This window comes from Symphalangus syndactylus, chromosome 2 (assembly GCF_028878055.3).
Source record: "Symphalangus syndactylus isolate Jambi chromosome 2, NHGRI_mSymSyn1-v2.1_pri, whole genome shotgun sequence".
NCBI lineage: Eukaryota > Metazoa > Chordata > Mammalia > Primates > Hylobatidae > Symphalangus > Symphalangus syndactylus.
The window spans coordinates 49,137,734-49,156,319 of NC_072424.2; the positions used below are offsets into that span (position 1 = coordinate 49,137,734).

At 40.3% G+C, this 18,586-nt stretch overlaps 1 protein-coding gene across 5 annotated transcripts in view; it reads right to left on the reverse strand.

Moving 5' to 3' along the window:
* The window catches only part of CD109 (CD109 molecule), a 160,146-nt gene that overhangs the window by 52,616 nt on the left and 88,944 nt on the right, over positions 1–18,586 (reverse strand). For all 5 annotated transcript variants that reach the window (XM_055256010.2, XM_055256020.2, XM_055256028.2 and 2 more), the window contains 2 exons: positions 1,798–1,872; positions 1,027–1,087 (listed from right to left, as the gene is read on the reverse strand). In XM_055256010.2, coding sequence (XP_055111985.2) covers positions 1,027–1,087; positions 1,798–1,872 — 136 coding nt within the window. The remainder of the gene's footprint in view (positions 1–1,026; positions 1,088–1,797; positions 1,873–18,586) is intronic.

Genomic DNA, 18,586 nt, shown 5'->3' on the forward strand with positions numbered 1-18,586 from the left:
TGGGTAAAAACTGAGGCTGAAAAACAGAAAAACATGCTTGGAAGATTGTCTAGGATAGAGGGTTATATGAGGAAAGCTAAATGTACCACATGTCTTCAATATAGAGAGATCATAATGACTTCATAACATCTTCAAGACTATAAAATTATCTTTCAAGTTTCAGGACAGAGGATCAGGTGTCCTGTTGGGGCAAGAACCAGCCCAAAGAGACCCTGGGGCTTAGCATGGAATAACAGAATACCTGACAGAAACAGGGAATTCAGGGATAGAAACTGACAGTTCTAGAGGCCTTTCAAGATGATGTTAGTATAACTTTACCTGAAAGAAAAGAGAATCCCTTCTAAGGTTAACCATTCTAATTTATACATTTCCTTCAGTCAAAACATTTTATGACTTCTTTCTAAAAGCACACTTATTATTACTTGGCAGCCAACTCTATTTAGCAATTCAAGAAACTAGGATGTACAGATATAATCCTGCCCAGGAAGAACTCAGATTGATGAGGGGTGTGTGTGTGTGTGTGTGTGTGTGTCTGTCTATGTCTCTATGTGTGTGTGTCTGTGTCTGTGTGTGTGTGTGTGTGTGTGTGTGTGTACCAAAACACTTTATGGCATGATGGCATCTGGGCTATTTTCTAGGTGAACATCAAAAAGCTGGAGAACAAAAATATTTCAAAAATATGTTGCTCCTTTTAAATAATTCCAAAAGAATAGCACAGTTTGTGATACAAATCAGAAGAAAAGCAGCTTCCAGTATGTCCAAAAATATAACTACCTCAAAGAATTACCTAGAGAAAAAGGAAAGCATTCACTTCAAAGATCTAGACAGGAGCTCAGATGAACGTTCCATGTCATGGCCCAGATGTACTTCTAAGTACATTAAACTCCAAACATTTGGGGAGAAGAGAACAGAAAAATGAAAATCACAATCTCAAAAATGTTCATCTAAAAAATATCCATACCTATATAAGTAATGTTGAATATCACGTGAAAGACAAATACAAGCATGTCGCCATGTATTACTTACAAACACCATCAATATAATCCTTCGTGAGCTTTGCATCTGTCAACACCCAGAGTCCACATTCCTAAAAAGAATAATTTTAATTTTCTTTTAAAACACAAGTTTAAATGCTCACTAAATTATCAAGGCAGTCTCCCAAACTCCTGACTCACTTGTGCTCATTTTTGAGAGCTTAGGTACACACGTGCACATACATTCGACCTTTCTGTTTCTCACTCAAACACACACACACGCACACACACATCAACCTTTCTCAGTCACACACACACACACGCACATCGATCTTTCTCATACGCACACACACATCGATCTTTCTCACACACGCACACACACACGTCAATCTTTCTCACTCAGACACACACGCACACACACAGCGATCTTTCTCACTCACACACACGCACATACACATTGATCTTTCTCACACACACATCGATCTTACACACACACACACATACACACACACACTCATGCATAAGAGCCATTTCAAAGTCAAGGAAATATATATATAATATATTTATATGGAAATACATATACATAAAGGAAAAATTATTTGTTTAATGTCAACTCCATTAACTTTTCCAATGGTGAATTGTTCCATTTGCTTTTAAAACTGGAAAGATGATTATCTTTTCATTTCAAATTATACTTACATAAGACTGCGCTTCAGTGACACATTTAATAAAAGGTTAACATCTCAAAATAATCACTAATTCTGAAAGGGTTTGCAATAGTAAAAAATATTAATATCTTTTCAATATAGCAAGCAAAACATACCTGAAAGACTGCAAAAGAATTCATGAACATGCCTAAATAATATCCTGTGTTATAAAGTTCCAACTCATGGACCACCTAAGAAGATAAAATATACGGAATGAATGGATTCATAACAACTTTCCACAACACTTCTTCCAAGTAACTTAGATAAGACTTAGCCTTCATGTTTATCAACTTTGAAAATGACACAAATTGAAGAGAAATGAATATGTAATTGCTTTGTTCATCAGTCAGTCAGCCAAAATTACATTTCTTACACTTACTTTTACTCTATTCAGCAATCCAGGGTTCCTAAGTCTGGACTTGAGTTCTGCCAGGGAGAACTTACATGTTACTGTTTGACAAGACCAACAGGCAGAGGTCAGCATTAAAAATGACCCACACTTTTGGCAGAGATAAACAGGTTAACTTTGTTGGAGATTAATAAAAACTCTGCAAAATGTCAGTGACCTAAATTTACAAAAAAAAAAACTGAAGAGGCAATTTACAAAAGTAGAAATATGTTATTAATAAGCAGAAAAATATTCAGCCTCACTGATAATCAAAGCAATGCAAATGACAACATCCATGAGATACAGTTTTTTCAAAAATGAGATAGTTGCATGTACCCCATTAGCAATGCTTTCTTTTTTTAAGAATAGTACTCATTGCTAGCAAGAGTGGGTAAAACAGGCTAAAAGAGTGAGTAAAACTGTCAGTTCCTCAAAAAATTAACATAGAATTAGAATATGACCCAGTAATTCCACTCCTAGGTATATATCCAAAAGGACTGAAAACAGTAACTCCAAGAGATACTTGTATGCCACTGTTCATTGCAGCAATAGTCACAATAGCCAAAAAGGTGGAAACAACCTGTGTCCATCAGCAGAAAAATGGATAAACAAAATGTGGTATATATACACAACACAATATTATTCAGCCATAAAAAGAAATGAAGCTCTGAGGCTAGGTGCGGTGGCTCACACCTGTAATCCCAGCACTTTGGGAGGCCGAGGCGGGCAGATCATGAGGTCCGGAGTTTGAGACCAGCCTGGCCAACATAGTGAAACCCCCGTCTCTACTAAAAATACAAAAAATTAGCTGGGCATAGTGGTGGGTGCCTGTAGTCACAACTACTCGGGAGGCTGAGGCAGGAGAATGGTTTGAACCTGGGAGGCAGAGGTTGTAGTGAGCCAAGATCGCGCTATTGCACTCCAGCCTGGGTAACACAGTGAGACTCCATCTCAAAAAAAAAAAAAAAAAGAAAAAGAAAAAAAGAAATGAAGCTCTGATACATGCTACAATATGGAAGAATCTTGAAAACACTGTGCTAAGTGAAATAAGCCAGACACAAAAGGGCAAATATTATATAAATGTGAAATATCTAGAATAGGTAAATTCATAGACAGAAGTAGACTAGAGGTTCCCAAGGGCTGTGGGGAAGGGGAAATGAGTAGTTATTGCTTAATGATTACAGAGTCTCTGTCTGGAGCCATAAAAATGTTTTGGAAACATTGGTGATGGTCATATAACATTGTGAAGTAATTAATGTCACTGAATTAAACACTTAAAATGATAAAAATAGCAGATTGTATTATATATATATTTAACTTTAATAAAAATCAAGTATTATACCTTTTTAGGTAATAATTTTGATACTTCTCTCTAATTTACATTAACCAGACAAATTAAGACAAAGTCAGAATTAAAAATCACAAAAAAAATCTAAGTTGAAAAAAACACATTCCAGCATAAAATTAAACACCTGCAACCACTATTTCTGCAATGCTAACAAAAACCACAGCTGCATCCACAGTAAGCAACTAGAACAGGCACCAATAAGAAAACAATAAAATAAGAAAAAAAATTCATAATGTGTCAACAAGCTGGCAAGTAGACAAGGGAGCCAGAGCCAGGCATATTGGAGAGAAAAGGCTATAGTTCCATGACTCTAACTCTGTCACAAAACACAAATACATGAAGATTTGCTTCCGCTCTTGCTCAGACACCAATTCAAAGAACAATTCAAGAAGCAGCATCTAAACAGTGGTTATCAGCACAAGACAAGAATGCCCTCTCTCACCGCACCTATTCAATATAGTACTAGAAGTTCTGGCCAGGGCAATCAGGCAAAAGAAAGAAAGAAGGAAAGGGCATCCAAATAGGAAGAGAGGAAGTCAAACTATCCCTGTTTGCAGATGACATAATCCTATATCTAGAAAACCCCATAGTCTCAGCCCAACAGTTTCTTAAACCAATAAACAACTTCAGGAAAGCCTCGATGTGTGAAAATCACTAGCATTTCTATACACCAACAACACACAGCAGAGAGCCAAATCAGAAATAAACTCCCATTCACAACTGCCACAAAAAGATAAAATACTTAAGAATACAGCTAACTAGGGAGGTAAAAGATCTCTACAAGGAGAACTACAAACCACTGCTCAAAGAAATCATCGATGAACAAACCAATGGGAAAACACCCCATGCTCATGGATAGGAAGAATCAGTATTGTTAAAATGGCCATACTGCCCAAAGCAATTTATGTATTCAATGCTATTCCTATTAAACTACTACATTCTTCACAGAACTAGAGAAAACTATTTTAAAATTCATATGGAACCAAAAAAGAGCTCGTATAGCCAAGACAATCCTAAGCAAAAAGAACAAAGCTGGAAGCATCATGCTACCAGAGTTCAAAATGTACTACAAGGCTATAGTAACCAAAAAAGCATGATACTTACACAAAAACAGACACATAGACCGATGGAACAGAATAGAGAACCCAGAAACAAGACTGCACATCTACAACAATCTGATCTTCAACAAATCTGACAAAAACAAGCAACGGGGAAAGGATTCCCTATTCAATAAATGGTGCTGGGAAAGCTGGCTAGCCATACACAGAAGATTGAAACTGGACCCCTTCCTTACACCATATACAAAAATTAATGCAAGATGGATTAAAAACTTAAATGTAAAACCCTAAACTATAAAAATCCTGGAAGACAACCTAGGCAATACCATTCAGGACATAGGCACAGCCAAAGATTTCAAAAGCAATTGCAACAAAAGCAAAAATTGACAAATGGGATCAAATTAAATGAAAGAGATCTGCACAGCAAAAGCAACTATCAACACAGTAAACAACCTACAAAATGGGAGAAAATTTTTGCAAACTATGCATCTGACAAATATCTAATATCCAGCATCTACAAGGAACTTAAACAAATTTACAAGAAAAAAAAAATTTTTTAAGCCAGCAAAGGGGCCAGGCACAGTGGCTCATGCCTGTAATCCCAGCACTTTGGGAGGCCAAGGCAGGCAGATCACCTGAGGTCAAGAGTTTGAGACCAGCCTGACCAACATGAAGAAACCCCATCTCTACTAAAAAATACAAAATTAGCCAAGCGTGGTGGCACATGCCTGTAATTCCAGCTACTTGGGAGGCTGAGGCAGGAAAATCACTTGAACCCGGGAGGTGGAGGTTGCAGTGAGCCGAGATCATACCATTGCACTCCAGCGTGGGCAACAAGAGGGAAACTCCATCTCAAAAAAAAAAAATGGGCAGAGGATATGAACAGACACTTTACAAAAGAAGTCATACATGCATACATGCGGCCTACAATCATATGAGAAAAAGCTCAACATCACTGATCATTAGAGAAATGCAAATCAGAACCATAAGGAGGCCACCAGGCACAGTGCTCACATCTGTAACCCCAGCACTTTGGAAGGCCAAAGCAGGAGGATCACTTGAGATCAGGAGTTTGAAACCAGCCTGTCCAACATGATGAAACCCTGTCTCTATTAAAATACAAAAATTAGCTGGGTGTGGTGGCTCACGCCTGTAATCCCAGCTACTTGGGAGGCTGAGGCAGGAGAATCGCTTGAACCCAGGAGGTGAAGGTTGCAGTGAGCCAAGATCACATCACTGCACTCCAGCCTGGGTGACAGATCAAGACTCTGTCAAAAAAAAAAAAAAAAAAAAAAGGCCGCTTGCGTGGTGGCTCATGCCTGCAATCCCAGCACTTTGGGAGGCCAAGGCAGATGGATCACAAGGTCAGGAGTTTGAGACCAGCCAGGCCAATATGGTGAAACCCCATCTCTACTAAAAAAATTCAAAAATTAGCCAGGCATGGAGGTGCAAACCTATAGTCCCAGCTACTCGGGAGGCTGAGGCAGGAGAATCACTTGAACCTGGGAGGCAGAGGTTGCAGTGAGTGGGGATCACACCACTGCACTCCAGCCTGAGCAACAGAGTGAGACTTTGTCTCAAAAAAATAAAATAAAGAAGATGGCCGAATAGGAATAGCCCTGGTCTACAGCTCCCAGCGTGAGCAACAGAGAAGATGGGTGATTTCTGCATTTCCAACTGAGGTACTGGGTTCATCTCACCGGGAAGTGCCAGAGAGTAGGTGCAGGACAGTGGGTGCAGTGCACCATGTACGAGCCGAAGCAGGGCGAGGCATCGCCTCACCCAGGAAGCGCAAGGCGTCAGGGAATTCCCTTTCCTAGTCAAAGAAAGGGGTGACAGATGGCACCTGGAAAATTGGGTCACTCCCACGATACTACTGCGCTTTTCCAACGGGCTTAAAAAACGGCACACCAGGAGATTATATCCCGCACCTGGCTCGGAGGGTCCTACGCCCACAGAGTCTCGCTCACTGCTAGCACAGCAGTCTGAGATCAAACTGCAAGGCAGCAGTGAGGCTGGGGGAGGGGTGCCCGCCATTGCTGAGTTAGTTGTTTGATTAGGTAAACAAAGCGGCTTGGAAGCTCGAACTAGGTGGAGCCCACCACAGCTCAAGGAGTCCTGCCTGCCTCTGTAGGATCCACCTCTGGGGGCAGGGCACAGACAAACAAAAAGACAGCAGTTACCTCTGCAGACTTAAATGTCCCTCTCTGACAGCTTTGAAGAGAGTAGTGGTTCTCCCAGCATGCAGCTTGAGATCTGAGAACGGGCAGACTGCCTCCTCAAGCGGGTCCCTGACCCCCAAGTAGCCTAACTGGGAGGCACCCCCCAGTAGGGGCGGACTGACACCTCACACGGCCAGGTACTCCTCTGAGACAAAATTTCCAGAGGAACAATCAGGCAGCAGCATTTGCGGTTCACCAATATCCACTGTTCTGCAGCCACTGCTGCTGATACCCAGACAAACAGGGTCTGGAGTGGACCTCTAGCAAACTCCAACAGACCTGCAGCTGAGGGTTCTGTCTGTTAGAAGGAAAACTAACAAACAGAAAGGACATCCACACCAAAAACCCATCTGTACGTCACCATCATCAAAGACCAAAGGTAGATAAAACCACAAAGATGGGGAAAAAACAGAGCAGAAAAACTGGAAACTCTAAAAATCAGAGCGCCTCTCCTCCTCCAAAGGAACGCAGCTCCTCACCAGCAATGGAACAAAGCTGGATGGAGAATGACTTTGACGAGTTGAGAGAAGAAGGCTTCAGACGATCAAACTACTCTGACCTACAGGAGGAAATTCAAACCAATGGCAAAGAAGTTAAAAGCTTTGAAAAAAAATTAGACGAATGGATAACTAGACTAACCAATGCAGAAAAGTCCTTAAAGGACTTGATGGAGCTGAAAACCAAGGCACGAGAGCTACGTGACAAATGCAGAAGCCTCAGGAGCCAATGCAATCAACTGGAAGAAAGGGTATCAGTGATGGAAGATGAAATGAATGAAATGAAGCGAAATGAGAAGTTTAGAGAAAAAAAGAATAAAAAGAAACGAACAAACCCTACAAGATATATGGGACTATGTGAAAAGACCAAATCTACGTCTGATTGGTGTATCTGAAAGTGACGGGGAGAATGGAACCAAGTTGGAAAACACTCTGCAGGATATTATACAGGAGAACTTCCCCAATCTAGCAAGGCAGGCCATCATTCAAATTCAGGAAATACAGAGAATGACACAAAGATACTCCACGAGAAGAGCAACTCCAAGACACATAATTGTCAGATTCACCAAAGTTGAAATGAAGGAAAAAATGTTAAGGGCAGCCAGAGAGAAAGGTCAGGTTACCCACAAAGGGAAGCCCATCAGACTAACAGCTGATCTCTTGGCAGAAACTCTACAAGCCAGAAGAGAGTGGGGGCCAATATTCAACATTCTTAAAGAAAAGAAAAGAATTTTCAGCCCAGAATTTCATATCCAGCCAAACTAAGCTTCATAAGTGAAGGAGAAATAAAATACTTTACAGACAAGCAAATGCTGAGAGATTTTTGTCACCACCAGGCCTGCCCTAAAAGAGCTCCTGAAGGAAGCACTAAACATGGAAAGGAACAACTGGTACCAGCCACTGCAAAAACATGCCAAATTGTAAAGAACATCGAGGCTAGGAAGAAACTGCATCAACTAACGAGCAAAATAACCAGCTAACATCATAATGACAGGACCAAATTCAAACATAACAATATTAACTTTAAATGTAAATGGGCTAAATGCTCCAATTAAAAGACACAGACTGGCAAATTGGATAGAGTCAAGACCCATCAGTGTGCTGTATTCAGGAAACCCATCTCACGTGCAGAGACACACACAGGCTCAAAACAAAGGGATGGAGGAAGATCTACCAAGCAAATGGAAAACAAAAAAAGGCAGGGGTTGCAATCCTAGTCTCTGATAAAACAGACTTTAAACCAACAAAGATCAAAAGAGACAAAGAAGACCATTACATAATGGTAAAGGGATCAATTCAACAAGAAGAGCTAACTATCCTAAATATATATGCACCCAATACAGGAGCACCCAGATTCATAAAGCAAGTCCTGAGTGACCTACAAAGAGACTTAGACTCCCACACAATAATAATGGGAGACTTTAACACCCCACTGTCAACATTAGACAGATCAATGAGACAGGAAGTTAACAAGGATATGCAGGAATTGAACTCAGCTCTGCACCAAGCAGACCTAATAGACATCTACAGAGCTCTCCACCCCAAATCAACAGAATATACATTCTTTTCAGCACCACACCACACCTACTCCAAAACTGACCACATAGTTGGAAGTAAAGCACTCCTCAGCAAATGTGAAAGAACAGAAATTATAACAAACTGTCTCTCAGACCACAGTGCAATCAAACTAGAACTCAGGATTAAGAAACTCACTCAAAACCACTCAACTGCATGGAAACTGAACAACCAGCTCCTGAATGACTACTGGATAAATAATGAAATGAAGGCAGAAATAAAGATGTTCTTTGAAACCAACGAGAACAAAGACACAACATACCAGAATCTCTGGGACACATTCAAAGCAGTGTGTAGAGGGAAATTCATAGCACTAAATGCCCACAAGAGAAAGCAGGAAAGATCCAAAATTCACACCCTAACATCACAATTAAAAGAACTAGAAAAGCAAGAGCAAACACATTCAAAGGCTAGCAGATGGCAAGAAATAACTAAGAGCAGAGCAGAACTGAAGGAAATAGAGACACAAAAAACCCTTTAAAAAATTAAGGAAACCAGGAGCTGGTTTTTTTAAAAGATCAACAAAATTGATAGACCGCTAGCAAGACTAACAAAGAAGAAAAGGGAGAAGAATCAAATAGATGCAATAAAAAATGATAAAGGGGATATCACCACCGATCCCACAGAAATACAAACTACCATCACAGAATACTATAAACACCTCTATGCAAATAAACTAGAAAATCTAGAAGAAATTGGTAAATTCCTCGACACATACATCCTCCCAAGACTAAACCAGGAAGAAGTTGAATCTCTGAATAGACCAATAACAGGCTCTGAAATTGAGGCAATAATCAATAGCTTACCAACCAAAAAAAGTCCAGGACCAGAGGGATTCACAGCCAAATTCTACCAGAGGTACAAAGAGGAGCTGGTACCATTTCTTCTGAAACTATTCCAATCAATAGAAAAAGAGGAAATCCTCCCTAACTCATTTTATGAGGCCAGCATCATCCTGATACCAAAGCCTGGCAGAGACACAACCAAAAAAGAGAATTTTAGACCAATATCCTTGATGAACATTGATGCAAAAATCTTCAGTAAAATACTGGCAAACCGAATCCAGCAGCACATCAAAAACTTATCCACCATGATCAAGTGGGCTTCATCCCTGGGATGCAAGGCTGGTTCAACATACGCAAATCAATAAATGTAATCCAACATATAAACAGAACCAAAGACAAAAACCACATGATTATCTCAATAGATGCAGAAAAGGCCTTTGACAAAATTCAACAACCGTTCATGCTAAAAACTCTCAATAAATTAGGTATTGATGGGATGTATCTCAAAATAATAAGAGCTATCTATGACAAACCCACAGCCAATATCATACTGAATGGGCAAAAACTGGAAGCATTCCCTTTGAAAACTGGCACAAGACAGGGATGCCCTCTCTCACCACTCCTATTCAGCATAGTGTTGGAAGTTCTGGCCCGGGCAATCAGGCAGGAGAAGGAAATAAAGGGTATTCAATTAGGAAAAGAGGAAGTCAAATTGTCCCTGTTTGTATATCTAGAAAACCCCACTGTCTCAGCCCAAAATCTCCTCAAGCTGACAAGCAACTTCAGCAAAGTCTCAGGATACAAAATCAATGTACAAAAATCACAAGCATTCTTATACACCAATAACAGACAAACAGAGAGCCAAATCATGAGTGAACTCCCATTCACAATTGCTTCAAAGAGAATAAAATACCTAGGAATCCAACTTACAAGGGATGTGAAGGACCTCTTCAAGGAGAACTATAAACCACTGCTCAATGAAATAAAAGAGGATACAAACAAATGGAAGAACAGTCCATGCTCATGGATAGGAATAATCAATATCGTGAAAATGGCCATACTGCCCAAGGTAATTTATAGATTCAATGCCATCCCCATCAAGCTACCAATGACTTTCTTCACAGAATTGGCAAAAAACTACTTTAAAGTTCATATGGAACCAAAAAAGAGCCCACATTGCCAAGTCAATCCTAAGCAAAAAGAACAAAGCTGGAGGCATCACACTACCTGACTTCAAACTATACTGCAAGGCTACAGTAACTAAAACAGCATGGTACTGGTACCAAAACAGAGATATAGACCAATGGAACAGAACAGAGCCCTCAGAAATAATGCCTCATATCTACAACTATCTGATCTTTGACAAACCTGACAAAAACAAGAAATGGGATAAGGATTCCCTATTTAATAAATGATGCTGGGAAAACTGGCTAGCCATATGTAGAAAGCTGAAACTGGATCCCTTCCTTACACCTTATACAAAAATTAATTCAAGATGGATTAAAGACTTACATGTTAGACCTAAAACCATAAAAACCCTAGAAGAAAACCTAGGCAACACCATTCAGGACATAGGCATGGGCAAGGACTTCATGTCTAAAACACCAAGAGCAATGGCAACAAAAGCCAAAATTGACTAATGGGATCTAATTAAACTAAAGAGCTTCTGCACAGCAAAACAAACTACCATCAGAGTGAACAGGCAACCTACAGAATGGGAGAAAAATTTTGCAACCTACTCATCTGACAAAGGGCTAATATCCAGAATCTACAATGAACTCAAACAAATTTACAAGAATAAAACAAACAACCCCATCAAAAAATGGGCGAAGGACATGAACAGACACTTCTCAAAAGAAGACATTTATGCAGCCAAAAAACACATAAAAAATGCTCATCATCACTGGCCATCAGAGAAATGCAAATCAAAACCACAATGAGATACCATCTCAGACCAGTTAGAATGGCCATCATTAAAAAGTCAGTAAACAACAAGTGCTGGAGAGGATGTGGAGAAATAGGAACACTTTTACACTGTTGGTGGGACTGTAAACTAGTTCAACCATTGTGGAAGTCAGTGTGGCGATTCCTCAGGGATCTCGAACTAGAAATACCATTTGACCCAGCCATCCCATTACTGGGTATATACCCAAAGGATTATAAATCATGCTGCTATAAAGACACATGCACACGTATATTTATAGTGGCACTATTCACAATAGCAAAGACTTGGAACCAACCCAAATGTCCAACAACAATAGACGGATTAAGAAAATGTGGCACAAATACACCATGGAATACTATGCAGCCATAAAAAATGATGAGTTCATGTCCTTTGTAGGGACATGGATGAAACTGGAAACCATCATTCTCAGCAAACTATTGCAAGGACAAAAAACCAAACACTGCATGTTCTCATTCATAGGTGGGACTTAAACAGTGCGAACACATGGGCACAGGAAGGGGAACATCACACACCAGGGCCTGTTGTGGGGTTGGGGGGTGGGGGGAGGGACAGCATTAGGAGATATACCTAATGTTAAATGACGAGTTAATGGGTGCAGCACACCAACATGGCACATGTATACATATGTAACAAACGTGCACGTTGTGCACATGTACCCTAAAACTTAAAGTATAATAATAATAAAATAAAATAAAATAATAATAAATAAAAATAAATAAAATAAAATAAAAACACACAAAGATACCATCTCATACCAGTCAGAATGGATAGCTATCATTTAAAAGTCAAAAAAATAACAGATGCTGGAGAGGTTGTAGGGAAAAGGAACACTTATACATTGTTGGTAGGAGTGTTAATTAATTCAGCCACTGTTCAAGACAATGTGACAATTCCTCAAAGACTTAAGACAGAAACACCATTTCAATACTAGCAATCCCATTATTGGGTATATATCCAAAGGAATATAAATCATTCTATTATAAAGATGTATGCATGCATATGTTCATTGCAGCACTATTCACAATAGCAAATAATGGAATCGAACTACATGTCCATCAATGATAGACTGGATAAAGAAAATGTGGTACATGTACACCATGGAATACTAGGCCGCCATAAAGAACAAGATCATCTCCTTTGCAGGTACATGGATGGAGCTGGAGGTCATTATCCTTAGCAAACTAACGCAGGAACAGAAACCAAATACCACATGTTCTCACTTATAAGTGGGAGTTAAATGATGAGAACACAGGGACACACAGAGAGGAACAACACACAGTAGGGCTTGTCAGAGGGTGGAGGGTGGGAGGAGAGAGAGGATCAGGAAAAATAACTAATGGGTACTAGACTTAATACCTGAGTGATGAAATAATCTGTACGACAAACCCCTATGACTCAAGTTTGCCTATGTAACAAACCTGCACGTGTACCCCTGAACTTAAAAGTTTAAATAAATAAATAAATAAATAAACAAATGATGGTTACAGGGGCAAGGGCCGAAGGAAGAAGAAAATGGGAATATGGAGGTCAAAGGATACAAAATAGCAGATATGTGGGATGAAAAAACGCAGTTATATAATCTACAACATGAGAGATATAGTTAATAGAATTGTATGATATTCGGAGTTTTCATTAAATTGATTTTAACTGCTTTTGTCACAAAAATGTAGCTATGTGAAATGATAAATATGTAAATTTGCTTCACTACAGTAACCATTATACTGCCTATATGTATTCCATAACATCATGTTGCAAACCTCAAGTATACACAATAAAATTTATTTTTAAAAAAAGAAAAAGCAGCATCTATCTCATAAAGAAATCTTCCAGTTCTCACTGGCTCAATAAACAAAGCATTGTCAAAGCTGCAGCATAGGCTAACAACAAGAAGGCTAATGTCTAAAAATTATTCCTGGAAGATTCACATACTTAAATTATTCCAAGGCATTCAAGAGGCTACTGACAACACATATAAATTTAACAAGAAACAAAAGAAGCCAAAACAGTCTACTATGACAGGCTCCTGACTCCCTCCTCCAGAACCAACTGGAGAAACAATAAAAGCAAGCAGGAAACTTCAACGTGCACAATGAGAAAACCCCAGGAAGAGTGGTGGACATCTTGAATTGGTCTTGGGAGAAAGTGCACCGCTTCAGTCTAAGGCAGAAGGCAGCTAGATGCAGCAGCAGACATAGCAGTCAGAAAACAGGCTGGAGGAGAGGTTTTTAAATTTTGCCCTTATTTCCCTCCAGGGGGTAGCCTCAGGATACACAGTCCTGGCAACTTCACTGCCAAAATCAACAGCAGTAGCAGCTCAGACTGCCTGTGCAAGTATCCAAAAGATAATACCAGGTCATCACCTCTGCCTTTCTAGTGTGGGAAAGTGAGGAAGACACGCGGACAGACCCATGTCCCTCAAGCATTCACTCTTCCTCTCCTCCTCCTCCAAACCCTCAGGGCTGGTGAATCATAACCTCAGGAGACCTTCTCTTACTGGTGCTCTTTTCCCCAAGGGTTTAAGAGTGAAACTCTGAATAGAGGCAGGCAGCAGAAAGGATCAAGAGTAATTCTCTAGTCCGTGAGGCTAGTCCTCTCCCCTCAGGAGGGAGTCATAGGACTTACACAGATTGGAACCTGACGCTCAGCCTTCCCCAATAGATATTATCAGAGGATCTGCCAAATCAACTAGACTTCCAAAGAGTATAAATACTGTAAAAGTAAGACATCCAACTAGACAACACATAGCATGCGACACAAAATTACTGAAAAGGTCAATTCAATAATTTAAAATTCACATAGCAAATATACATAAGGAGATAATGGGAAATATCAGAATATAAAACAAAAACAAGAAACAGATATTAAAAACAAAATAGCTGACATAAAAGATACAATATAAGAGATTAAAGTAGGATAAATACAGCTAATGAATGATCACCAAGCTGAGTCGACGGAGGAACTCTACCAGAGAAACACAGAAAAGACAAAGAGATGGAAAACATAAAACAAAACACTAAGAGATGTGAAGGATGGAAGTAAAAGTGCCAATTTCTGAATAACAAAAGTCCCAGAAGGAGAGAAAAAATAAAATGGAGAGGAAGAAATAATCAACACAGATTTCCACAATTAAAAAATGAAAGAACAGCATAGATTGAAAGGGCAACCTATGATAACACAGAACTAAAATCTGTACACGAGCAAAATGATCTGGCCAGGGTAGGAGGAGAAGGAGGAGACAGAGGTAAAGATCAAAAGGATATAGGAGCATACTAGAAGATTCAAATATTGATAACCTTTAGAAACCAACAAGGATAAATTAATATGGGTACAGTTTGTAACTAACAGAGTAACAAAAATAGAGTGCATAATTTCTAAATCACCAAAACAAATTTAATCTAGCCCACAGAAAAAGAATCTAAATTTTAAAATATAAAAAAGCAGAAAAAAGTCCCCATTAGAAAAAGAATTACCATACTTATAGTGGATTAAATAAAGGCTTATTAAAAGACGTTGACTATTAGATTAGATTGAAAAACAAAAACAAAATATAATATGCTATTTAAAAGATACACTTAAAAACTTACAGGGGGTGGAGCCAAGACGGCCGAATAGGAACAGCTCCGGTCTCCAGCTCCCAGCCCCAGCGACACAGAAGACGGGTGATTTCTGCATTTCTGCTTGAGGTACCTGTTTCATCTCACTAGGGAGTGCCTAACAGTGGGTTCAGGACAGTCGGTGAAGCGCACTGTGCGCGAGCCGAAGCAGGGAGAGGCATTGCCTCACTCGGGAAGCGCAAGGGGTCAGGGAGTTCCCTTTCCTAGTCAAAGAAAGGGAAAACAGACGGCACCTGGAATATCGGGTCAGTCCCGTCCTAATACTGCGCTTTTCCAACGGGCCTGGAAAACGGCACACTAGGAGATTGTGTCCCGCACCTGGCTCGGAGGGTCCTATGCCCACAGAGTCTTGCTGATTGCTAGCACAGCAGTCGGAGATCACGCTGCAAGGTGGCAACGAGGCTGGGGGAGGGGCGCCCGCCATTGCCCAGGCTTGCTTAGGTAAACAAAGCAGCCAGGAAGCTCGAACTGAGTGGAGCCCACCACAGCTCAAGGAGGCCTGCCTGCCTCTGTAGGCTCCACCTCTGGGGGCAGGGCACAGACAACCAAAAACTCAGCGAGAACCTCCACAGCCTTAAATGTCCCTGTCTGACTGACAGCTTTGAAGAGAGTAGTGGTTCTCCCAGCACGCATCTGGAGATCTGAGAACGGACAGACTGCCTCCTAAAGTGGGTCCCTCACCCCTGAGCAGCCTAACTGGGAGGCACCCCCCCAGTAGGGACAGACTGACACCTCATTCAACCGGGTACTCCTCTGAGACAAAACTTTCAGAGGAACTATCAGACAGCTGAATTTGTGGTCTCACGAAAATCCACTGTTCTGCAGCCACCGCTGCTGACACCCAGCCAAACAGGGTCTGGAGTGGACCTCTAGTAAACTCCAACAGACCTGCAGCTGAGGGTCTTGTTTGGTAGAAGGAAAATTAACAAAGAGAAAGGACATCCACACCAAAAACCCATCTGTACATCACCATCATCGAAGACAAAAAGTAGACAAAACCACAAAGATGGGGAAAAAACAGACCAAAAAAACTGGAAACTCTAAAAAACAGAGCACCTCTCCTCCTCCAAAGGAACGCAGTTCCTCACCAGCAACAGAACAAAGCTGGATGGAGGATGACTTTGATGAGTTGAGAGAAGAAGGCTTCAGACGATCAAACTACTCTGAGCTACGAGAGGAAATTCAAAACAATAGCAAAGAAGTTAAAAACTTTGAAAAAAAATTAGAAGAATGGATAACTAGAATAACCAATGGAGAGAAGGGCTTAAAGGAGATGATGGAGCTGAAAGCCAAGTTTCGAGAACTACGCGAAGAATGCAGAAGCCTCAGTAGCAGATGCGATCAACTGGAAGAAAGGGTATCGCTGATAGAAGATGAAATGAATGAAATGAAGAGAGAAGGGAAGTTTAGAGAAAAAAGAATAAAAAGAAATGAACAAAGCCTCCAAGAAATTTGGGACTATGTGAAAAGACCAAACCTACGTCTGATTGGTGTACCTGAAAATGATGGGGAGAATGGAACCAAGTTGGAAAACACTCTGCAAGATATTATCCAGGAGAACTTCCCCAATCTAGCAAGGCAGGCCAGCATTCAGATTCAGGAAATACAGAGAACGCCACAAAGATACTCCTCGAGAAGGGCAACTCCAAGACACATAATTGTCAGATTCACCAAAGTTGAAATGAAGGAAAAAATGTTAAGGGCAGCCAGAGAGAAAGGTCGGGTTACCCACAAAGGGAAGCCCATCAGACTAACAGCTGATCTCTCAGCAGAAACTCTACAAGCCAGAAGAGAGTGGGGGCCGATATTCAACATTCTTAAAGAAAAGAATTTTCAGCCCAGAATTTCCTATCCCGCCAAACTAAGCTTCATAAGTGAAGGAGAAATAAAATACTTTACAGACAAGCAAACGCTGAGTGATTTTGTCACCACCAGGCCTGCCCTAAAAGAGCTCCTGAAGGAAGCACTAAACATGGAAAGGAACAACCGGTACCAGCCCCTGCAAAAACATGCCAAATTGTAAAGACCATCGAGGCTAGGAAGAAACTATAGCAACTAACGAGCAAAATAACCAACTAACATCATAATGACAGGATCAGATTCACACATAACAATATTCACGTTAAATGTAAATGGGCTAAATGCTCCAATCAAAAGACACAGACTGGCAAACTGGATAAGGAGTCAGGACCCATCAGTGTGCTGTATTCAGGAAACCCATCTCACGTGCAGAGACACACATAGACTCAAAATAAAGGGATGGAGGAAGATCTATCAAGCAACTGGAAAACAAAAAAAGGCAGGGGTTGCAATCCTAGTCTCTGATAAAATAGACTTTAAACCAACAAAGATCAAAAGAGACAAAGAAGGCCATTACATAATGGTAAAGGGATCAATTCAACAAGAAGAGCTAACTATCCTAAATATATATGCACCCAACACAGGAGCACCCAGATTCATAAAGCAAGTCCTCAGTGACCTACAAAGGGACTTAAACTCCCACACAATAATAATGGGAGATTTTAACACCCCACTGTCAGCATTAGACAGATCAACGAGACAGAAAGTTAACAAGGACATCCAGGAATTGAACTCAGCTCTACATAAAGTGGACCTAATAGACATCTACAGAACTCTCCACCCCAGATCAACAGAATATACATTTTTTTCAGCACCACACTGCACCTATTCCAAAATTGACCACATAGTTGGAAGTAAAGCTCTTCTCAGCAAATGTAAAAGAACAGAGATTATAACAAACTGTCTCTCAGACCACAGTGCAATCAACCTAGAACTCAGGATTAAGAAACTCAGTCAAAACCGCTCAACTACATGGAAACTGAACAACCTGCTCCTGAATGACTATTGGGTACATAATGAAATGAAGGCAGAAATAAAGATGTTCTTTGAAACCAACGAGAACAAAGACACAACATACCAGAATCTCTGGGACACGTTCAAAGCAGTGTGTAGAGGGAAATTTATAGCACTAAATGCCCACAAGAGAAAGCAGGAAAGATCCAAAATTGACACCCTAACATCACAATTAAAAGAACTAGAAAAGCAAGAGCAAACACATTCCAAAGCTAGCAGAAGGCTAGAAATAACTAAAATCAGAGCAGAACTGAAGGAAATAGAGACACAAAAAACCCTTCAAAAAATTAATGAATCCAGGAGCTGATTTTTTGAAAAGATCAACAAAATTGATGGACCGCTAGCAAGACTAATAAAGAAGAAAAGAGAGAAGAATCAAATAGATGCAATAAAAAACGAAAAAGGGGATATCACCACCGATCCCACAGAAATACAATCTACCATCAGAGAATACTACAAACACCTCTATGCAAATAAACTAGAAAATCTAGAAGAAATGGATAAATTCCTCGGCAAATACACCCTCCCAAGACTAAACCAGGAAGAAGTTGAATCTCTGAATAGACCAATAACAGGTT